We start from the raw sequence: 25,940 nt of genomic DNA, 5'->3' as shown, positions 1-25,940 counted from the left end.
ATATTAATAGTTTTTTTTATTATAATTATAAGTATATATATTATGTATATATGTATAATATTTTTATGTAATATATGTTTGTTTTATATGTACTTAATTGCTAAAAAGTTTTAAAACCTCGCATCAAAACCATAGAAATATACTTGTTATGAGGAGAAAGAAACTTATCAAGTTTCAAATTTAATGTATGAATTGAAAAAGTAGTCGAAGAACTACTGTTCTCATAAATATTTGTTCAAATTAAATTGTAGATGAACAATGAATTTTAAAAATATGAATACAAAAAGAAATTTATAAACTAAATTTGGCTATTTGTCTATTCTATTTTCACATAAATGACATTATTTATGAATTTCGAAACTTGATAAGTCTATTTTATTCTATTATTAACAACAAAATTATTAAAAAGTATACATACAAAAATTTTTTTCAATTAAATTAAGAAAAAAATTTTTAAACCAATCTAAATTTATTGGAAAATTATTTGGGAATTCTAATTTTTAAAAGTTAGTCCGACTCGGATCCGAATAATTTATTGTGAGCTAAAAATGATCGATTTGGATTGAAAGAGTAAGTTGAAAGAATAACTCGATTTTCGTATTAACAGGGATGGAGCGGTTTTAATTTTTTCGAATATGAAAATCGTTTCACGAATATCGAATTGTAATTATAATGTAATAGTTAGGTCCCGAAGTTCGGTTTTCCTTCTTCTCGAATTCTTACTCTCCGATTTTTTTCCTTTTCTTAATTTTCGCTTTTCTATTTTCTAAAATTCTGTTACTAAATTATTTAAAATAACTAAAAATTGCTAAAAAAATAAATTTTTTTTTTGAAATTTTTTAGTTTTAATGCAAAAAACAATGAAAATTTTACTTAAAGTCTATAAAGAATATTTTAATAATAAAAATAAACTTTGTAAACAAAAGAATTGAATATAAGAAGTACCGTTATGGTATCGTAATAAAAAAAGTTTTTTTTTATTAAGAAATAGTAAAATTGTTTTTTTTTTTTTTTATTTTCTGTTTCGATTTTTTAATTTTCTTTCATTTTGTAAAAATTGGACGTTTTAATTAGGTTTAAAAATTAATTATTTTTTTCTATTATTTTTTTTTTTATTTTTTGCAATTTATAATTTTATTGTTCATTGTTTTGTAATTTAAATTTTTAAATTTTTATTTTTACAAAACTTTAACCTGACCTTATTAATTTTTTTTTAGAACCCTTATTATGATTGACGAATCGAATAAACTAGTCGAATCGAACGATATTTCAAATTAAGATCTACGAATGGATTTGATTGCCAGTTCTAAAACGCTGCTAGCTCAAGTCATTAAAAAAAGACGTTATCATAACCTAAAAATAGTTTGTTATGATAAAATCAAAAATTTATTCATTTTGACTTTTATTTTCATTCGACAAGTTTGTCACACAGAATTTTTTACTCGAGAGTTTTGACAGCTCATTCGCTTTTTATTTTGGCGAATTTACCGATCGTAATACTTAATATTCGCCAAAAATGTTTGTCGCATCGCCGATCATAATAGGGGCAAAATTATGGTTAAATTTTGGATTTAGTTGCTGTTTTTTTTTTCTTCATTTGGTTTCATCATTTTGGTTTTATATATTTTTTTTTTTTTGTTAAATTAATCTTAATTCTAAAACTTGGTTTAGTTTGTTTTTTGAAATTTTTTCTGCAGTTTTTCTTTTGTTTTTTTTTTTATGTTAATCTTTGTAGAATTTCAATTTTTTTTTCAGAAAATTATAATCGTTTATTTCAGTCTATTTTAACTATTTTGTATAATGTTTTTTGTTTTATAATGCTTAATTTTTTTTAATTTTTCATTTCAATTTTTTTTAAATTTTTCAATAATTCCCTTGTTTTTTTTTAATACTATCAATTCAAATATTTGTTTTTTTAATTTTAGATGAAGTCAAGTGATTATTAAATGTAAATGAAATTAAAATATTGTAAACTAGTTTTTGTTTTTTTAAAAAATATATGAAAAAAATAGAAAATAAAATTATAATTTATTTTAATACTTGTTTTTTTTTTTTCAATGTAAATTTCAATATTTCATTTTAATTTAAATATTACAATTATTTTGTATGATTTTGTTTAATTATTTTAAATATTAAAATTTAAAATAAATAATAATGTTTAATATTCTTATATTTATTTATTTATTTACAAAACTAAAATATCTATACTTACAATTTAATTATTAATTATAAATATATAGAAAAACAAACAGGTTTTTGATTTTTTTGTTCTTTTGGCAAAAATATATAATTTTTTTTATACATAATTAATTATAAATTATTATTTAAATTATTTTTCTTTTTATGAAAATTTATTAAATATATAAGAATATAATATATAATAATTTTATGTATAATTGTATGTATATTCTGAATTTTAATATTATTCTATATAAGTAGTTTATTTAATTAAATTATTATTATATTTACAATTTGAAATGTTTATATTTGAAAAAAAAAATTAAATTAAAAAAAAAATAAAAAGAAAATTTTCTAAATAAGCACATTTTTTTCCAAAAATTGTGATGGAAATTGTGCTATAAAAATGTGAAGATGAATAAATAATATTGACGTCCAAATTTGATTTTGAGAGAAATTTTTAACATTAAGAGAATGAAAATTTGATGAGGAATATCTATATTACTGTAGAATAATTTGTAGTTATGAACTTGTAAAATTAAGTTATGAATTACATTTTGGTATTATTACACTTTATAATTGAATATTTTAATATAAGGAAGCACTTTATTAAAATCAACTAATTTAAAAGACTAAATTTGTATATTATAAACTTTTCCTGAAAATGTGTGAAATATGAAATTATATATGCAATAGTAACATTTTAAGTAGCAGTTTAAACTAAATCCATATGGAAATCTATCAAAATCCAGATCTAAAATTGCCATTGACTTATTAAGTTTTAATAATACAATTTTATTTGCTAAATGAGTCAAATTAACGTTAGATCTACATTTTGGTATACACTCTCTATATACTTCATATTGTTTTTTTTCCTTTGCATTTAATTTTAAAAATTGTATAATTGGCAGTGTTAGAAATTTTATTTAATTAGTAAATAGTAACTATTATATAATATTCTAATAAATGCATATTGCTTTTTATATGGAAAACTTAAATAATAATTAATAATTAAAATAAAACAACTTATTTGTTAACAACATAATTAATTAAAATTATTAAAATTATAATAGATTAATTAAAATTATAATAGATTGTGATTTTTTGAAATATTTTGAATATATATGTATGAAATAAATTGAATTAAGGTACCTATCTATAATATTGGGGTACAGTTGAAATAGCATTTTAAAATGGTGGACGCCAATATAATTTATTTAAAATAAATATGGTTAAATATTGTGCTAGTTATAAAATTTTGTAAACTGTTACGTTGGAAAACAGTGTATATTCTCTTTCAATTTATCACATTTTTTAATACGAAAATTATAAATTAAAAAAGAAATTAGATAGAAGGAGAAAACAAAATAGTATTCAAACCTACGTGGTTCCTTAAATTTATAAAATACAAATTTGTGGTAATTTTTATTGAAAAGAAAAATGTAAATATATCTGAACTGGTTATAATCGATTATACTGATTGTATTCCGTTTTCAAAATCAATCGACAAAAATGATACAAAAACCCAAATATCGAAACGGTCGCTAAAAAGCACGGCCTGAATTACTTAATTTTAGATATATTTTAGGAAAAATGAAACTTTTAAGAAAATCAATTCGTGACCATTATAAGTATCAGAAATATTTGGCTAGAAAATTCCGTAATACGAGTATTTTAATTTTAAGTTAGATAAGCCTTCTTAAGTTCACGACTCCCTAACATTTTAATTTTTGATATGACGTGTGAAGTATTTCTAGCATTTCTAATTCATTTTGGCATTAAAAAATATTTGTGTCCTTTTTTTTTAAATTTTATTATTCTATTTTCCATTTTTAGTTTTTTAATTTAAATTTTTTTGTTGTTTTGGACTTTTGGAGTTTTATCTTACGAAAAAGGTTTTGCTTTTACATGAAATTTTTGTATTAACATTTTCTTTATTAAAATTAAAAATATACAATTTTTTTGTTTTTGTGTAGAACAATTAACGTACAGGTAAAGATATAATATGTCCCTATATATATATTTGTATGTATATATATATATTGTATATATAATTAGTAATTATATAATACGATAACGATTTTTCAGATATACTACAATTGGAAAAAGATTAAAAATTAATTTGTAAATGTGTAAAAATTTATTCTTCTTTTCAAATTGGGGATTCTTTTCAAATTGGCAAAAATTTGAAAAAGGTTTCTTGAAAATATGGAAATTTTTTTTTTATTACAACAAAACCGTTACTGTTAATTAGTTGGAACTGGTTGAATAGTAGGAACTGATTGAAAAGTTGCAACTTATTGAGGGATTGAAACTGATAGTATGATAACAGTATTCAAGCACAATTTTGTTTTGGACGTAAAATATCATTAGCTGTCAATTTTCTATTAAAATGTAGTAGAATGGCAATAAGTGCCAACACTTTTTGTACAATTAGAATTTTAAACACTTTTGTCATTTTTTAAATTGCAATTCATATCATTTGCTATTTCACTCTTCTAAGAAGCAGACGTATGATTTGAAGTCTAGTAATTTTTTAATTTATTTAGAATCACTGTAGTTTATCAAGTTCGAGTTTCAATAAATAAAAGGTTTTTGCAATATATTTCTTACAGTAGCGAATATAAAAATGAAAGTTAATGAAAGGGATATAAAAGGTATATGTATGTATAATTATGGTTGAATGCGTCTATACATAATAATTATATATGTTTGAAATATTGAATTAATTTTTATAATGATTGAAAAGTGTGGAGAAGAATGTTTTTTTTTTGTTTTTTAATTTTGTATATAGGATAATATTGTTAGAAAAATTTTTACAGTTAAATTTAAAATTTACAGTTTTTGTTTGTTTTTTTTTTCTTTTTTTTTTTTAGGAAAAAATTATTAAGTTCATGTATAAATAGCTTAAATTCAATTTAATTATTCTATACAAAAATGTAAACGGAAGAGTATACGGTATATAGAAAATTGTTGTTTTTATTTTTTGGCTGTAGTTTTTAATAAAATTTTCTTACTACAGTTTCTGGGGGGCGGGGGAGCATTGCTTGATATACAAACTATTGTAATAAAAATTTTTATATAATGTTGTTGTTGCAATTGTATATAGGAACAAAAATAACTTCTTTTTTTTTATCTTCTGCTTTTTTTTTTTAAATATTGCAATTAATGTAATAATATATGGATGTATATATGTATATATAATATAAAATTGTATAAACATTTTTGATTTGATTTCTTTTGCTTATTTATAATACAAGTTGGTTTTCTTTTTCTTTCTACTCTTAGATTTTCTTTAATTTATATTTAAATCTAACTATATAATTTAATTATTAATTAATTTTTATATACATTTAATATCTAAATATTTTTATTATAAATATTTATAGGTATTTTTTTAAATATAATATATATGTAGATATATTTATAATATAATTATAGATGTGAAAATTTGAAAAATAAAAATTTAATCCTTAACATTTATTAGAGATATATATTGTTGTTTATATTTGGGTTTATCATTTTATAACAGTTTGTTTTTTTTTTTTTATTTTTAAATAAGGTTTCCTGTAATATTGCTTATTGCTTTGATTGTATTTGATTCTGTAATTAAAAAAAAAAATTAAATATAAATTAATATTTTCGAAATTTATCTTAAATTTTTTGTAATGCAAAAGTATAAATTTTTTGTAAACATTGTAGGTTTTTATTTTTCTGAAACATAAACTTACATAAACAAATGAATCTGCTTGTGATTCTTGGGGTGAATAACCACTTTGGTAGCCGGGACTAGGTGATTCAGCATTTTCTGGAACTGGGGTTATATTGGCATAGTTGACTGTACACGATAGTAAACCTCTTATTTGTGCGGCTTGATTTGTATGAACTTTAACAGTGTCACCTGCTTGAGTTAAAGCTATTAAAGAACGATCAATATTTTGATATTCTTTTCCTGAACGTGGTCGCAATGTTGATGTAGCTTGTCTCAGTAATCTGTTAATTTTTAAAACAAATTTAAATGATTTAGTATGAATATTTAAAATGTTATTTTTTGATGGACAAATTTATATAATATTTATGAAATGAATTTTACCTTAAATTTTCAGGTGCATCTGATGAACTATGACTAGAAAGTGAAAGCGTTTCAATATAATCGGACATATCAGATGTTCCACTACTCGTACTTCTAGAATCAACATATGGTGGAGCTGCAGTAGAATTACCTTCACATGGACTGCCATATCCTCTTTGCTTAGCTGATAAAACTGGAACTTCAGCTTCAGCTGATGTACTTTTCCCAGGAATTTCAACTTTTTGGAATTGAAATGATATTTCTCGTAATGGATCAAATGATTTTGAACGGCGTGGTAGCGTTGCATGAACACATGCAGAAACTGGTTGAACTTGTCTTTGATGTCTTCGTGCTGACATTGCTGTTGTCAGTGGTAGTTCAAAATCGTGGAAATCACCAACTCTGTGGCGTAGTGAGCCTGTTGAAACACCAGAATCATTCGAACTTGATGAATCTCGATTTTGTGCTTTGCATGGAACACTGGCAGATCGCCTTATATGAACGGATTGGGAAACTTGACTAGTTGATGTTGATGTAACACTCGTTTCATCTTCAGTTTCTGTCGCATTTGGTTTACTTGTTTGTGGAGGGAAGCAAACTTGTTCAACACATTGTTCCATTTCTTGGTGTAGACAAGGCGAAGAGGATCTACGTCCAGAATTTATTTGTGTTAAGGAGGATTTTCTTAGAGTTTCTGAGCTGTCAAAATCTTCAACATCTTCTAAAAATCTTGATGAATCAGCTGAGGATGAGCGTTTTCGGCTTGCCAGCCTCTTATCAATTGAAGGTAATAAATCACTACTATCCATAATTTGTTTACGGTTGTATGGACTGCTTCCGGTTCGATGGAGGAGCATCATTGCGCTACCTGGTATTCGATTAGGATCATTTCGTTTTCTACTTCTATCAACGGTAGGCCCTGATAAGGTAGGATTGCTTGCGGATTTTTCTCCAATAATTCGTTTCAGCAATTCACTTTTACTTGGCAAGGGTGGTGCCATCGTACATCCTGTATTATTACCACAGTTACCGCTATTATTGCTATTATTATTATTGCTATTGGTGTTTCCACTAGTCGTTGATTGCGCATTTAATGCTGCGGCTGCTGAAGGAGCTGGAGACATAGGAAGATAACCAGGGAATTTCGTTGACGTATCGTTTTTATCCGGATCTAATTTTAGATATTCTATTTGCAATGAAGCAGTACCTTCTGACGAATCTATAGTTGAAGGTGTGTGAAGTTGTGAAGACGATTCAAAACCAGTAGGCGTTTTATCTTGTTTTGGGTCAGGGGTTTTTGCTGAATGCCCGCATTTCTGGCAGAAATCTTGATTCTCTCTCATTCTCAACTGTTCTATTTCTTGTAGAGTTATTCCAGCTTTTTGGAGCATTTCTTTTGAGTTTTCGTAATTTTCTAAAGAATGAGCAAAATCTAAATTTGTATAATTTGCTACGTTATTGCTTAATTCAGTTTTAATTTCAACAGAATCACTAGCTTTCTTATTTACAGCAGCAATAGCGGTAGTAACTAATTCTGGTAATACATGACCAGGATCTAAATTAATATAATTTGAAGAGCTTGTTTCGGAACTACCATCATCCATTGCACAACCATTGCTATTTTCTTTTGGACAATTACATACATGGTCAGACGTACTACCTTGTCGATTTGATTTTTTAGAGAAATCAACTTGAGCATATATTGCCAATTCTCCACTCGGTTGCATAACAGGCATTTTACCCTCACCACTTAATTTTACTCTATTAATAGGTACACCAGTTTGTTCTATTCCATTGCCGCGTCTACAATATGGTATTGAGATCCAATTATCTGCCCATGACATAACACGATTGCAAGCGCAATCAGCGCGTCCGCTACTAACACCATCTGTAATACTATTTCCACTTTCCTTATTTGCTTTTAATGTTCCATTATTGCTAGAGGGATTGGTTTGATTATTACTATTGGTTGAACCTAAGCAGCCACACATTTGTGCTGGCATGTCGTAGTTCCCGTATTTATCTGGTCCATCACAAACTAATGATGATTGTTGTTGTATTTGAGAATTACTGTTCATGTCTTCATTTAAATACTCTTGAATATTTTTTGGTGTATCATAATTTTCTGCTGCGCTAATTTGACCACCAGTTAAACTATTTACGCTATTCGTCGAATTTAAATTTGTTGATTTAGGTATATCATAATTTTCATAAGGACCTATATGATTTATATTGGTGGGTTGTGTTGTTATACATTTTTGATGTTGTTGTTGTTGCTGTAAACTCATTATTGTATGGTGGGTATGTAATGGATTTACAATCGGTAAAGGCATTGGTGGTTTTTGATTTTGACCTTTATTACAATTTGAGTTTAATAAACCTTTTGATGGTGGACAATTTTGGCATGATAGATGATTATTTGAGCAAAACTGATTAGCTGGTATTGATTCGTATGATGATTCAGCATAAGTTGATGCAGTTAAATTTGTTGTCATTCGCGGTACTGAATATTCTGATCCTCCGCTACTACCATAACCACCACTACTACCATGTGATGAACATATTGACATTCTATCAACACCATTAACAACATTTACAGTACTTATATTACTTGTGTTATTACCACTAACAAGAGCGCTATTTGTGTTAATAGTTGCTATTGTTTTTACAGTTAAATTATTTTGATTGTTTTGCTCTGTTAATATTTGCCATAATGGTTGTTGATTACCACCTGGTGTTGCATTACCTGTCGCCGTTGAACTACGAGACATTGATGGTGCACCTAATTTTGATATACAACTCATACAACGTTCTATTGCTTTACCAGTCCTTTAATGAAATTGTAAAAAGAAGTAATTTTGTTGAAAAACGTAAAAAATAGAGTTTAACAGCATTTTTTTTTATTTTATATGAAAAATTACAACGTAATAAAAAATTTTACAATATGTATTTGACTTCATTGTTGTTATTGTTCTAGGTATAACAAAAAAATTCCATATATTATGTACTCACTTTGGGAACATCTCTGCATCATTAAAACTATCATGACATTCTGATACTGAATTTGTATCACCACAACCGTAATCAATATCACGTGATTCCTGTGACGGCCAATATGGTGTTCTGGAACCGCATGTACAATTTGATGAATCATCGATATGACATGAAAAATTATCATCAATACCATCTAATGGACGAGGTGATAGGATTTTTCTGGGACTATCTACTATATTATAAAAAAGAGAACAAGAAAAGAGAGAAAAAAAAATTTAACATTTCAATGTAATTTTCTGATTCCTTCATTTTATTTATGATATTTTAATCGATTTTTTTCCACAAAATTTAACTTAGGTAATATTAAATGAAAATTAAATTGTATAGACAATGTATTTTAAGATATTTTTATTTTTTTTTAGCTGAAACAGGTTCAACTTACTTGCTAATTTTCTGGCCATCTGTCGTTTTTTAGTTGATAATCTACCTTGTGATGCTAATTTTAATGTTTGTGTTATATCATCACCTTGATCTGTTATAAAAACGTATAAACCTTCACCTTTACCACATCTGGAACCACCCTCAAAACAGAATCGATTATCCACAACACCATACCGTCTAAAGAACCGGAGAAAAAACAAACACGTGCAAAAAATTATTTTTAAATTTCAAAAAAAAATTACATGGAAAAAATTCAATAAATTCAAAACAAAAGGATTTAGAAAAACTTGTACAATAGATAAAAGGATCAAGGATGAAAAATTTTTTAAATAATAAGAAGTAAAAAAAACAAAGAGAAAAATTAGGTAAACACCGAAAAATTAATTTTTAGGGATAACAATTTGGGATCAAGATTAATAGGCATATTATAAAAAAAAGTTAAAGGCATCCGGAACATGAAAATTGCGATAGGATATGAGGCTATTTTTTCTCAAGTTTTATTTATTTTTAAGGATATTATTTGAATACTAAAATACCGGAAGAGGATCTTTTTTAATTGGAGAATGCGGGTCTTTAAATTTAATTTCATTTGTTTTTTTTCCTCTAAAAACTCTTCAAAACAATTTAATTTTATTTACCAGCTCAAAAATTTTCGGAAAAAACTCTTTATATTTTTAATTTTATAGCAATATGGTTGACTTTAATTGATGTAGTACTTTAGCTATTTTATATAACAGTTGAAATTAATAACAATTTAGATAAGAAATTAAATATCTGTTTATTGGCTTGCTGGTATTAACATATTATCGTATTTTGCATAGAGTTTGATATAAAGTATATTCTTCTACACATTACTTTTAAAATGATTATATTTTAGACTTGAATATATGTATTATTTGATTTTGGAAAGCATAGATTTTATATAAAATGTAATTTTATATAAACAATTCTCACCTTAAATAACCAATATCCCATAAGCCAGCTAATTTTGGTGGAACACCAGTTGTTAAACAAAATCTATTATCTTGTATATGCATTCTTGATGGACCTGTTTGCATTTTTGATTTCGGTGGTGCTGATGATACTAATACTAAATATTGTATGTCATCACCCAGATGATTTGCTATCTTCACCTAGATTTTTTTTTTGTAGAAAAAACAAAGAACAAAAATATAGTTTGTTTAATAAATAATATTATTTTATTATAAAAATTGTCATATATGTAGCCTGAAAGTTGTTAAAATAATTTTATAAACTTAGCGAGTAGTAATATCAACAATTTTCAAAAATTATTATTCTTTAGAAATATCTGCATAATATTTCAATTAAAATTAATTTTCGTTAATGTTTTAAGTTTCAATAATGTTCTAAATTTATAAGTTGTTTGATTATTAATATCCGGAAAGAATAGTTTTGTTTGTAATATATCGTACTAGATATTTATTGTAATTTCTAATTATAAAAGTGATAATTTTGCCTTTAACAATATTAAATTATGACAGCAATATTATTTAATATTAGATTAGAAAACTTGTATACACAGACTAGGTATAAACAACATTTTTACAATATTTATAGATATAGATAATATTTTGTATCTTTAAAATAATACTTGCATCTTCCATTTTGACGATAATAGTTCAATACAGAATAAATCCTATATTTATAAGATATGCAAAGGACCTTTTATTTTTCACAAAATCAAAAAAATAAAAGATTTAATCAATTAAAATTGTAAGCTTGGCAATATACATATAAACAATAACATGGCAATGTGTATCAATGTAAATGTTCTTATTTTTCATAATATTTTATTTAATTTATCGTCAGAAATGGATGAGTAATTTTAAAAGAATGTTAATAAGAACAAAGGAGTATAATACATACATGGGTGATGCACACAAAAAGGAGGATATTGTGCTCGCATCAGCTTTTGTAAGGCGAGTTTTAAATGAATATCGATTTCTTTGTATTAGAGAGTGCAAAAAAGAAAACAATATCCTTTAGATGTGCTAATTGTATTTCACTTCTAAGTGATCAATAAGTGATCAATAAGATATCCAGAACTGGATCTTAATAACAAACCGATCGAATGTTTCTGGTCATATCTATAAGATAATGTACCAATTTGATTTTTTTTTTATTAAAAAAAGGTTTGATTATTACAAAATCATTTCGCAATTTCTTAATTTAAAGCTTAAAAAGTGATTTGTATTAAAAATTTTTTCTAACAATCAATAATAAATCAGTATCTTTCCATTTTACTCTATGCATTAATTTAATTTTATTAGAAATATTCTGATACCAATTATTTTTCTTCCAACCTTTACTAAAATAATAAAAATGCATAAGATAAAGTGCATTATGTGCAAAATAGGAAAATACATGAACGTGAAAGTAGAAATAAATAAATCAAGAAAATTGATTCAATTTTTCTCTTTTTGTATAATCATTTTGCATAATATCCTATAGATACCAACCTGGTCTTATCTAATCTATTGAAATGTTTAAGAACTATTCAATTAAGTTGATTGCTTTACAATAGTTTTTAATATGTGCAAATGTATATTGTATAGCATTTTATTAATACTTTTATATGTGTGCTTATATTAACTGTTGTATATATGTAGGTACATTAATTAAAAATTGTTTTGTATGTGCACAATTTTTAGGAATATTGTTTATACCATATTCATTTATATGTTATATAGAAAAATAATAATCATGTAATCATTATTCTATTTAATCTCTATCGTCATGTAGTTATTTCTTACGTTATTTGTATATATACAAATTTTCAAAATCCTATAAATTCATCTCATTTCATCATTCTTTTTAAATATCAAGTCATTTTACAATTGAAATTTTACTTTAATGTTTGCAATAGATAATAATTTGTATATGTATATGTTATGTTAAATATGCAGATGTCAATCTATATACATTTTCGTACACTTATATGTTCATTGTAACTTATTATAGAATTTAAATCGATCCTTTATTATTATTTTAAATTTATCCATAAATCATTTTGTATATTTTAATATAATTGTAATAGCTATGTACAACATATAATTTAATATATGTACAATATATGTATGTAGATACTTACATACAATTCATCAATGTTATAAAGTACATGTTATATAATTAAATTAACTTACCTGCCATTGCATTAATCTTTCTCTAGTATCAAATGCTAATACAACAATAACATCTTGACAAATAATTGCAATTGTGTTTGATTCTTTATCTAATGTAAAACCAGATTCAACACCAAGAAAATGTTCTAATGATAATGATGCTTTTGTTTGGCCATGTTTATATCGATCCTTTGAATCTCTATACAATTGTAAATGTAGGCAATCTGTAATAATGATAATAGATAAAATAAAGAATATTATTTTTTATCAATTTAGAATATTAAGAATATAATATAACTGAATGTTAATATTGATTTTAAATGATTGAATGAAATTTATATAATATATAAAATATAAAGGTTTCCATGTTGTTAAAATTATTTTAGTATATAATTAAAATAATTAATGTGACAAATAGAAATATAGTGCTCGTATTCAAACGAATAGTATAAATCAAAAATTAAATTAAGACTTATTGAATTTATAAATCCAGTTTGAGGCTCGATTTTAAACAGATATATCTCTATTTTTTGTTTACTCTAGGTTAAAGCCTAATATGAAGCCGGTGGACCAAAGCTAATCATCTATTCAAGACTATTGTGCGTTATTTATGATAGCATCCTGTTCGAGATGTTCCTACTCATACATATGGAGACCAGAGGAGTTCGATAAACAATCTGATAAAGTAAGGCCAACAACCTGTGTGATCGATTACTTACATATATTTTCGTCGAACAACAAAACCCTCGGATAACAATTATGGTTCCAACATATGGTAAAGACACGGAGAAGTTGAGGAATAAAGTTAGAAAAAAAAATAAAAAAGGCAGTACATATGTGAATCGGGTGCTATAGAATACAACGTTCAAGATTTCTTCAAAAGAAATTCGGGAGATCCTAATTAAATTAAGCAAACGTAATATATATAATACATATGCAGTATCAGAAACCAAAAGGAATAGTAAAGATTGCACAAAATACAAAAATTTTACTTTTATTTATAGTGGCAAGAATAAGAAAGAAACAACATCTGCAGGTATTGCTTTCCTCATTCATGAAAAATTGGAAAGAAATATCAGTTATATACAATATACTAGTGAATGTATGTTACAAGTGCCTTTGAATGGCTTGCATAACAGCAAAACTCACATTATAAGCATCTATGCTTCAGATATCTCAAAAACACCTCCAATGAAAGATGAATTTTATGTCAAACTACAAAAGGTCGTAGATAAGATAGCATCCAGAGATAATAAAATATTCTTTGACTTTAACGCGCTAGTGAAAAATGATATTGTCAATATGGTAAAACATAGATTCAATAAACATGTATTGAACGATAACGGTGAGAGAATGACTCAGTTCTGTGTCCAAAATTAGTTAAGAATAAACAACACTTTTTTTGATCACAAATCGTAACACAAATACACTTTCAGAGAACTAAGTGGTCGTAAATCCACAATAAATTACATTGTCATCAACAATCCATCCGAAATAAATGAATTTAGAATTTTATCTTCAGTAAAAATTGGAACGGATCACAACCTGGTTTTAATGAAAATTTGTGTTTTAATGAAAGGTCCAAACAGAAGTGCAGCATGGAATTGTTCGTAAATTTGTCTACAAAAAGTCTATATAAAAGCCAGTTTGTGGCAAAAATTAAAGAAATAAAGGCTGAATATCGCATGGAATAAGCTTAAAACAAATATATTATGAGAGATGCCTCGAAGCATCTGCAAATTCTATTGGCAAACTTTCTATTAATATAAACAATAAGAACCGAAATTTAAAACAGTGGTTTTGCGAGGAGGTAAGAGTGATGTGCTTCTTTACAAGCCATTTTGTTTAATTCGAATTTATTTTATTTTTAATAACATATATGCAACAATAATTATTTCAAATGATCAATTATAACGCTCAATTATACTCTAAAACCCGAAATTATATTTATACTTTGTTATAATAGCTATAATGTTAATATTATTTTTTTCCATATTTAATAAATTTGCCCCCTACAATCTTATATTGATCCTTATTGAACTTTTTAGTGTTCATATGTTACTCGTATATTATGAGAGACTAACCAATGATTATAATTTATCTTAATATACGTATAATAATAATATATTGGACAAAATATACAACTAAAAAAATAAATAATAAAACTGTTGTTCTCTACCATTATAAATGTTTTTCAGACGAATGAACAGATTTTCATTTTATTTTTTTTCTTTTTCTTGTAATATTCATAACGATTTCATAATGATATCATTATTTTCTTTAACACACATAAAATACATTCATATATACATTCGATTATTGTTACAATAGACCGTTAAATATATTGGTATATGTCCTGGCGAAAATAGTAACCGATTTTTGCCTATATTTTTCTGTCCCATGTCCTATATTGTCCTTGATTTCTCTTTTATATTATTTTCGAATATTTTTATATTTATTTCTTAGATTTTCACAGGATATTAATTTTATTATTGTTTTTGTTTCTGTTTTTCTTTTTGATCCTTCTCACGATTATTATTAAAAATAAAAGATATTTTTCTTGTTTGTAATATAAAAATATTATTATTGATAATATCTTTAAGATTTAATGAAATAGAAAACTATTAGAAAAAAAATTAATTTTTTTTTGCCTTTGATAGTTCTAATATTATTCTCCTTCCTTTTCTTACGTACTAATTTCATAGCTATAACTGATATACATTGTAAGATAGTCTATCGGAAAAGTTAGTTAAGACGAGAGAAAATACAGGGCTAACGAATGGAACAAGTAGACGGAGTGAGTGAAAAACAAAAATTAATCAAAAAAAAAACGGAAATGAAACATTAAAGTAATCTAAGCAGAAAAATAAGCATATAAAAACTAAAGAGAAATTAAAAAGTAAAGAGAATGAATTAAGAAGGATAAAAGAAAGAGATAAAAAGATAAGTAAACATTAAAATATAGTTAAAATATAAAAGATAATAATATTATTATAACTATTATATGAATAAGTTGGAAATGGAACATTAAGTTAAAGAAAGTAGACATAAAAATTTATGTTTGTTTGCATATAATTACAGTAGAATTAATCTTAATAAGAACTAGTTTTGTTAATTGTTTATACTGCCCAAGATAATATTTTACAATAATTTTATAAGGCTTCTGTTATAAGTTCGCCAAAATACAGAAAGAGACTCTATGTTGTTGAAAATATTACATAAGAAAACTTAAAAATCTAGCACGTTCTCTTCAATCTAATTTAAAAAATCTCTGTGGTGTCGTGAGGCAAGTCTAGCTTTGACCACAAATTACTGGTCTCGTCACACATTGTTTCATTCGCCTATCTGTCAGAGAAAATATTAACGGGAACCCCAAATAACGTCAATAATCGCTTGAAAAACTCTTCTGCCTGAAAAACACAACAGGGATTCGGTAAGCGGGAGGCTTGAGGAATAGCTGAAATATTTTCTGTTATTCTAATTCTACTGTATTTCAATATTTTTTATTTAATTTTAATAAAAATTTATATTACGTAGGTGGCAAAATAAAAGAATCATTATAGAATTTCGTAGAAGTTTTAAAGACAACAACAAAAGGCAACCAACTTTTATTAATAGCTCATATCAAACATTAATATTTTATATTACTAGGATCTTTTTTCGTTTATATCTTCTGTCCAATTGAATCTCAATACTCTACAGCGTTCTAAGTAATATATTATAATATTATAACATGTTGTGCGTCTTTCGCATATGTATAGTGAAGAGCCTTATTGTATACTTTAGTCGTTATCTTTTAATATTTATTATATTACTGTGATTATTTTGTAGCACATTATAGATTATTATTAAAAAAAAAACAAAAAAAGAAAAGTGGATATTAAAGTACTTGCGATTAGAAAAAATATGAGCTGTAAAGAAGTGAGTTTATCAAGAAAAGGCAAAAATTAAAATATTAAAGCATAAAAATAAATAGAGTGAAAATAAAAATTAGTACAAATAATTAAAGAAATACAGATGAAACCATTGAAAATAATCATAGTTGTTTAATTACTTTATATTATATTATTGGAGGAACTTTATAGCAAACGCGAGATTTTCTGTAGTTAATTTTATATTTTCAGAAGACATAAGCCAATACAATTTGTGTAGATGCACTTAGAGAAAATCGAAATCAGTACAAATAATTTTTAATATCCTACGTCTATTATAGTGTTTCCGCCATATACTGGATTATTAAAAGTTAGTTACACTTTTCAATTTCCTTCTTAGACACGTCTCACGTCTACTCACAGGATCTTTTATGATTCTAATCCCCACCTACTACCATTACAGCTGCATCTAGGCTCCCGACAAATTGCAATATAGCAGGCACCTCAAGTCGCGAAACTTTCAAAGCCCCTTCCAAAGTACATATATCAATTGTAGGTGAGGAACCTTCTCGCATTAACACAATAAGTGCTCATCACCGTTTCATCTTCTCACAAGCAGAGACGGCTGACCTTGCTTTCCGCCTTGCGCATCCTTTTCAGATAGACTTTTCAGATATGTCTATTAGAACACCACACTAATAGCCTCGAACCTACACGACCGAGTGCGGCCAGTTACCGCCCTCTCGTCCTAAATTTTTTGAGCAACGTAGACCCGGCCGATGATTAATCCTGGCCCGTTCCTAATAATTATTTAAGCCGCGCAGGACTGTTATCCTTAGAAATCCCAAATCATGGCTCCGACCCAATAAAAGTGGTTTCTTCGGATGAGGTCGTTACTGTTCTCTATTCAATAAAGTTCACTTATATTTGAGAATATCACCTTTAATTGCAGGATTTTTTGACATTTTGAGAAAACTTTAATTTAAGTTTGATTTATGTATTTACATTATACGGAATAAAAGCAATTTTCTATAACCAAAATTAAATTTTAAATAAAATATTATTTCTTTCTTTTATTAAAATTAAATTTTGAGTTTTTAATGAAATGGCACACATTTACTTTATTTACATACGAATATTGCAATGTGCTATATACATAGTATGTATAGGTAAAAAAAATTAATTTTCACAATAATAAATTTAATTGAAAATTATTGTAGCAACAATAGAAACGATGAAACCCTATTTGAAATATTTTATAATTGTTTAATCTTTCCTAAACTTCATATATGTAGATGAGTACATACACGTTTAATAAAGTAAATGTATAGTTATATGTGCATAATATGAATGGAGGAAGTTAGATTTCATATTAAAACGTAATCCTATCAAAAAACAATTAATTTATTTTGATTATTTTTTTTTTGTTTTTCACTTTGTTCATTTTTCTATTTGTTCATATTAAATCACAAATATCAGTTTTGTATATATAGCTAACTGTATAAGTTTTGTATATAGCTATAGCTAAATCTTTGTGAAGCTATTACTTTACAAAATTTTTCAATTTAATGTTAATTCATGGTTTACTTATTTCTTATAAAATTTCAGCATGCAATATAAATTAATCTGCATACGAAAGGAGATTTGTAACTTTTGTACAGGGAGCCAAATAGGATAAGGAAATTTTTTTAAAAGGAAATTTTTTGTGAGGACGTATTGTAACATAAGGGGAGTATATTAATAAAATTAGAGACAAGGCAGTGGTGCGTGAAGCAAAACATTCCGAACTAGAAATACTTCTTTTCAACACTTTCTATTTCCGTTATTAACTCAGTATAATAAAATGTCGTGTTGTTGCACACTTTTAAGATGATTGGTTTAACTGTATAACTTATTTGTGCAGGTTATTTTATCTTTAAGAGTGAAATATTTTAAACAGATATACGGAGGAACGTACAGAGTATAAGATGAATTTGTGATTGGACAGCCAGATTTTAATAGACAACCAGACAAGCGAAAGGCGAACGAATGAATCGGGGAACTGAAGATCGGACGAGAATGATCGGGGAACTTAATGACGAACAAACGGAAAGTGGGACGGAAAACTTTCGAAATTTGTTGGGTATATGCGGTAGAGAGTAGTCCTTCAAGAGAAATTTAGCTTTAACATGAAAATTAAATATTTTTAGGCTTAATTATTTCATTTCCTCGGCATACTAAGCTCAATTTTTGTACATTCATTATAGGAATGTAAGCATCCTACCGATACATCACTGTATATTTTATATTTAACTAAAAAATAGATGTATTTTATAGTAAAATTTTCAAATTATACTCAAATGTACTATTTTCTATTTATCAATATTTATTTCTCTCCTATAACTATGCTATTTTTCATGTTAGTTAAAATTCTTTTTAAGAGTAGAAGCAGAGGAAAAAAAAAGCTTTTCTTTTTTCCTGTTTTAATTTATTTTCTTTAATATTGCAAACATTTTCGTTAAAATTTTTCTGTCAGAAAGAAAACATAAAAAAAATTAATATATGAGGTACACGCTTGTATATGTACAATGTACATTTAGTAATTTGTAAAGAAAATTTTCAATTAAAGAAACCAAAAGACAAGAAAGTAAAATGCTTCATACAAAAAGAGTATAGATAAAAAGAAAAAAAAACGAACCATTTGTATTACATCGTAAATTTTCAAATCCGTTATAAAAAGAAACCTAGTAAATTGGAAATTATACAAGGAACAAAATGCTCAAAAAAATAACAATAAAAACATTAGAAAAAAAACAACAAACAAACGGCTGAAATCCTGTGATGACAGAATACAAAAGCTCAAATAAATCATCATAAGATATGAAAAAAAGTAAGAAAAGGAGAAAAAAATATCAAATTAAACACACAAACAGAAACGAAAAAATCCTTTTCTAAAGCGTCTAAAATTTTTGTAAAGAAAATTCATTAAACAATAACAACAGCAAAATAATCAAAAGTAAAAATCAGTTTTTGCTACTCGCATTCATATTACAGTTTTAAAAACAACAAAAAAATATAGCAATAATAAAAACAAGAGAAAAGAAAATGAAATCAGAAAATTTCTACAATTCATTAAAAAGGATATCCTTTTGTAGTAAATTTTATTTCTTTATAATATTATAGAGCATTTCAAGGATAATAAGAATGTAAGTAGTACAAAATGTCGAGAAAAATAAAAAATAATATATTATAATAAAACTTTTAAGTTCAAGCATCAGAGGCGTTCCACAACATGTTCTATTCCACTTAAAACAAACTTATTATTTTATAATGTTGATAAATGCGTTTTTTTTTTCGATCCAATTGACTTGAAAAGAACAAAGTATATTTTTTTTTTTTTATCTTTTAGCATACTTTTCTATTAGCGTTTGTTTATTTTAAATATTTTAGGTTGTCTCCCTGTTTTCTCTTTTAAATCCATAAACATTTACATAATTAATCCATGGATATAGAACATTTTATAGAATTGCATAATTGCAACAAATTTCGAGGTGTGTTAAATTGAGTTCCGCCAGGGTATAAAACGTAATATACGCTCTTGAAACAGAGAATATTATATTCTAATAAATAGCCAGCCTTTAATGGTTCCCTACAAGCAAAGTTCGGAAATTACAAGAAACAATAAAATCTTGAAATACAGAATAATAAATAAATTTAAGAAAGAAGTTTAAATTTAATTTAGTGAGTCGAATGCTTTACATCTTAATTTGCTGAAAATTTTGAATAATGTATTGCTATTTTTATCAAATTATGTAATACCAATCATCACCTTAAAGTATGCAATTTTAACTCAATTATATTAAATATAAAATTTAACACAAACTCAATTGAACCAAAGCTTCCATTTGTTCTTATTCTGTACAACTCTATGTACTGGCATAAATATATTATATTTAAAGTATAACATTTTTAAAAGCATTTTTCTTTTATATTTTCTTATTTTCGGTATTTTAATATTTTTTTCTTTTTCACTAATTTTATTGTTTTTATAACTTTAATTTTACAATAGAGTTTTTTTTACATACTCTTTCCTAGAATGATTGTCTTTTTTCTATATTATTTTCTCTTAGAAATGAAAAGCAGAAGAAACAAAAAAAAATATTTTGAATGAATGAATTTTACCGTTAACATTATGTTTTCTTTTTTTTCCTGTTTTTGTACCAAATAAATGAGCTTGCGTATTGTGTATGTGTTATACTAATTATATATATAACGTAAGTTTTTATATATGCGAAGTTTAGAGACATTCAATTTAATATATAAAACTGTTACACATTACCTACTAAAAATTTATTAAATTTATAAAATAAATTATTCATTACTTAGATACTTATATAAATATATCTACCATAAAAGAATAGCTATATTAAATATTTTTTGATGAATATGTGTGATGAGTTAAATATGATTGAGGGGCTCAAAATCGCACTGTCACCTCCAAGTGGTGAGTCCTGGTAATGGCGGAGGATAGAAAGGTGACTGAAATGAGCAAAGTTACATTCGTGTCGTGGTCATGTCTCGCGGCGAATCCCTTGCTTTGTGAATTTCAGCCTGATATCTATACGTCAGCTAACGACAGGCGTCCCAAGTTAAGATGGAACAGCATATGCTGATGTCTGCATGGCTTAGGGGCCGGAAAAAGAAAAACTTACCAAAAGGAGAAGGAGGTCCCATGTGGAGCCTTTGTCTAAAGGGCTAAAGCCCATAGACTAGAGCCGAAAGAAACGATATGGCTGTGAGGTGCATCCAAATAAATCTACAGCACGCCAGGGCATCTACGAATGTTCTTACTAGGACCCAACAGGTGAGCTATTGTATGATAGTACAATTATGGGTGGGCCTAGGGCCTGCATCTTGTTTAGTAAAAAACTAAGATATCTTCCCATTTCAGATTACTGCTTGAAGGATCAGATAGCTGCGTTGGTGAAGGTAAGATCCGCCGTGATTTGGACAGAGTTTGTTGTATGCTCATCCTATCTCCCGGATGACTGTGCCCATCCAGACGAACAGTTGAAGAACCTAGTAAACTTCTGTAGAAGGAGAAACTTCCCACAGATAATAGGAAGAGATGCCAACGCCCACCACACCGTCTGGGGAAACAGTGATATAAATAAAAGAGCTGAGTGCCTACTTGAATTTATATTTAGTAATAAATTAACGATTATGAATGAGGGCGATAAGCCGACATTCATAAACGCAATCAGGGAAGAGGTCCTCGACATCACGCTTTGCACTGAATTTATCAGTAGTAGAATTGATGGATGGCGTGTCTCAAATGAGACATCCATGTCAAACCCTAGACAGATTAGGTTCGATATCCTGGTTTCTGGGGGTATGTCTAGTGAGGGTTCTTTCGCTCCTTCTGTGGTCCATCGTGGTGGATGATCTAGTTGCTGCGTTCAGAGGCTCGGCGGCGCATGTCTGAAAATACGTGTTGTGGAAGGGTAGTGCAGATGCATTGGGTTAAATATAAATCCCAGAAAAAGCATTTTTGTTGCCTTCACCTAAAGCAGAAGCAGGGATAAATTAACGAGCCCAATTCTGTTTGGTGAACGTATTGAAACTACTAGGGAGGTGAAGTACCTGGGTGTAACCCTAGATGATCGCCTCTTCTGGAGTACCCAACATAGATAGAGTCATCGGGAGGGCTACAACGGCCTTGTGGACGTGCAGGAGCTTCATCGGTGGGGCCTGGGAAACAAGTCCTAGGGTGGAATTTTGGCTATATACAGCCCTGAGCGTGTGGTGCAAAAAGCCTCAACAAGTGAGTGTGTGGGCCAAGCTGGAAAAGCTTCAGAGGCTGGCCTTCTTGAGACTGGCCGGGACTATGCGCACGGCTCCCTCTGCTGCATTGGAGGTAATGATTGGGCTGCCACCATTGCATCTTTGTATAGTGAGGAACTCAGTTAATGACTTACCGATTTCTCTCTGGCGAGGACGAGATGGGGCGAAAATTGGCCCACAGAACTCACAGGGAATTTATTGAGGGCGATTCAATTCTGAGAATAACCATGTCGGATTCCTATCTGCCACGGTACAACTTCGATCGCCAGTACAGGGTTCTGTTTCCCGATCGGTGGACGTGCGAGCCGGGCGACCCGGACACGCGTATATACGTGAACCTGGACTTATATTGCAGTGTTTCAGGCCGAAATACATGCAATAGAGATCTGTCTGAGAGTCAGTTTAGAAAGGGGGTATAGGAGCCGTACCATTTATGTGTTCTCAGACAGCAGGACGGCATTGCTGGCGCTTCAGTCGGCCCAGGTTACATCCAGTCTTGTCTGGAACTGCCTTACTGCACTTATGGAATTGGCATCGGTAAACAGAGTGACACTTATTTGGGTGCCTGGCCACAGTGGGCAAGCGGGTAACGGGTTGCCGATGTATTGCCACGGAGGAGATCTGGGGCTGACTTTGTGCAGCCGTCTTTTTCAGTCCTCACTGGCGGGACACGAAAGGATGCCGTCAGGCGAAGATGTTTCTTCCAACATGCTCGGGGAAATTCGCTGCGGAGCTGTTGGAGCGAATTTCCCCGAGCGAAGGAGCGGGGATGGGTAGGAGCCGGGTTCGCGCTATTGCGAATTTTTTCACGGGCCATTGCCCGTTTAGATATCACCTGCATAAGCTGGGAAAATCGGGCTCTGCTCAGCACAGATTTTGCGGGGGCGGGGATGAAACTGTCGTGCACGTTCTTCTGCCGTGATGAAAGTTCCCGATACTGGCTGTCCACCGCCGCAATTGTTTTGGACAGGGTTTCTTAAGTGTTCGGGAACTGCTGTTAATTACCTTAGCGCTATCTCCGGCTTCATACTTATAACGCGGATATTGTAGGAAGGGCGTGGGGAGGCTACAATAAGTCGCGAATAGCTGCGGTGGCCCGGGGGATACACCTGCCTCACTCGGTTCCCAGAAAAAATCTATAATCTACAATCTAGATATGATTGAAAGTTAAAACAACTAATAAAAATGTTGTAAATGAAAAAAATTAACCACCTTAAGAAGAGAATACTAGTAACAGATTACTGAGAAAAAAATTTTGGGAATACAAGAAATAGATTTTGGAAAGTACTGACTCAGAGGGTGCTGGGAACAGTTACTCGAGAAAAGATTTCTGGGAACAGTTTCTTAAGAACAGCGGGGTGAGAATACATTACATTACTCAACATACATTTCCGGGATATTCCTACCGAAGGATTTAAATTTCTTGTCTAATTTTGTATTTTTATAACAGATTATAAAAATAAGCGTTTAAATTGATTTCATGAAAATAAGAAAACTCAAAATTTCTAATGTTATTTAATAATCTAACGGAAACACATTTTAAAGATTTTATCATCTTCATACACATGAAATATACGGCAGAAAGATTTAATAGTATACATTCTTTAAATATTTGTTAATTTTTTTTGTATAATACGATACATAAATAATTGTACCTTTAATAGAGATCGAGAAAAGAATAGGTATTTTTATAACATAAGTTAAAAGAGCTTATATACAATACATGATATTTTAAGTTGAATATTGTTTGTTAGAGCAGTATGGGTATAGCTATATATGTACATACATTACATATTTCCAAAAATTTCCAAAAATTTAATGTTTTTCACATTAATTTTATATAACCAAAAAAAAAAGGCATTTATACGGAAGCCATCTACAAAATTAATCATTTATTTCATTAATTATTCAGAATGAGGAAGCCTCAATAGTAAGGAAACATGAGATTTAAGGAAAATAAAAGATCTGATTTATAAAGACACACATTCATCAGTCATGTACATATGTACTTATTTTTTATTATATGTATGTAGAAGGAAAGGAATTGATTTTGTTTGGAAAATTGTTGTTTATTTTTATGTACATTATGTTTTTCGATATTAATTTTCCTCTTCAGGTTCAACCAATGATAAAATTTTAAATATGAAAGCACTTTTACATATTCGTGTACCTATAGCTATGCTTATATTAAAATTTTTTTTATATTAAACTGATATTAAAATTAAGCACTAATACAATATAACCATATGTTAATGTGGTCTCTATTGTTAACAAAAACCTATATTATAATAGAAGATAAATTATATGGAAAATTTCATTTTTCTTGTTTGATTAATTTTTCTAAGAATATGTCAATCATTATACAGCTAATATTGAAATATTAAAAAAAGAAACAGGAATATGGAGAACATTTTGTTTTCATACAACATAAGAGAGTGATTTTTATAAATTAATTGTGTGGTTAATAAATTAAACAAGAAAGGAAACATATTTTAAAAAACCATAAACACTATATTTGAATTTAAGCATTTTCTGCGATAGATAGCCTTCCAAACATGAACCTTTTACTAACCATTTACTGTTTATACAACCCAGGTACTCAAACTCTTCTACCTCCTCTATGTGGTTATTTTGTAATTACATACATGGGCTTACCGGCTTGTGGTATCTATTTTCATGCATTTGCAATTTGCAGGGTTTATGCAAAGACGAATAACTGTTGTTTTTTTTAGCTCATTGATAGACATATACATTCCTTCTACTAAGTGGCTCAGAATAGCTATGTCATCTACGTATTAAATACCACGGAGTTCTTGTGAGAGCAGCCGATATAAGTAGCCGAGAAGAAGCATTCATATCAAACTCCTGTTTTTGTTACGAATGAAGTGTTCTCAGTTTATTTTTATGCGGCATAACTGTTTCGGCGTTATAATACAGAAACCACATAATGCTGTCCGTCCGTCGACCGACGGATTTATTATAAGTCTCAATGTGTTTATTTATTTATTTATTTATTTAACGTCGCAACTACCCTGAGTTATATTTTTAGGGCCACGATTTTCGTAAGGCTCCTTGAGGTTGTAATCTTGCTTCTGCTCTACATTAAATCTGCCATCTCGTGTAATTTTGAGTTATTCCTCTAATTTGTGGTCTCTCAATTTTCTTATGGACTCTATTATTATTGTCATTGTGAAAAAGTTCCTGGTTAATTGCGATGTCCTGTCTAATGTTTATTAATGCTTGAGTGTCTGTATTTTGGGTATTTGTTTCTGTTTCGCTCTGGTGTTCCATCTGGTAAGTTGCAGATTAATAAAACTCTACGTTCAATGTGCAATTGTGAGCTATAATATAAAAATGTTTCTGCATTCGTTCTGTTAATATATTTGGTTTTAATGATATTTCATACATAAAGTTGAA

At 28.1% G+C, this 25,940-nt stretch overlaps 1 protein-coding gene across 1 annotated transcript in view; it reads right to left on the bottom strand.

Annotated features, from left to right (window-relative positions):
• Window positions 1-5,577: 5,577 nt before the first annotated feature.
• Window positions 5,578-25,940, bottom strand: part of LOC129612705 (uncharacterized) — a 47,417-nt gene continuing 27,054 nt past the window's right edge. Inside the window, exons 4-10 of the mRNA XM_055526461.1 lie at window positions 12,850-13,052; window positions 10,640-10,818; window positions 9,687-9,862; window positions 9,263-9,476; window positions 6,272-9,079; window positions 5,910-6,171; window positions 5,578-5,781 (exon numbers count right to left, since the gene is read on the bottom strand). Of these exons, the coding sequence (XP_055382436.1) occupies window positions 5,758-5,781; window positions 5,910-6,171; window positions 6,272-9,079; window positions 9,263-9,476; window positions 9,687-9,862; window positions 10,640-10,818; window positions 12,850-13,052 (3,866 nt within the window). The 3' untranslated portion in view covers window positions 5,578-5,757. The remainder of the gene's footprint in view (window positions 5,782-5,909; window positions 6,172-6,271; window positions 9,080-9,262; window positions 9,477-9,686; window positions 9,863-10,639; window positions 10,819-12,849; window positions 13,053-25,940) is intronic.

Source organism: Condylostylus longicornis, unplaced genomic scaffold (genome assembly GCF_029603195.1).
Source record: "Condylostylus longicornis isolate FDR11 unplaced genomic scaffold, ASM2960319v2 ptg000076l, whole genome shotgun sequence".
Lineage (NCBI taxonomy): Eukaryota > Metazoa > Arthropoda > Insecta > Diptera > Dolichopodidae > Condylostylus > Condylostylus longicornis.
The sequence above is the reverse complement of the archived record's forward strand: the minus strand, read 5'-3'. Positions and strand labels throughout refer to the sequence as shown.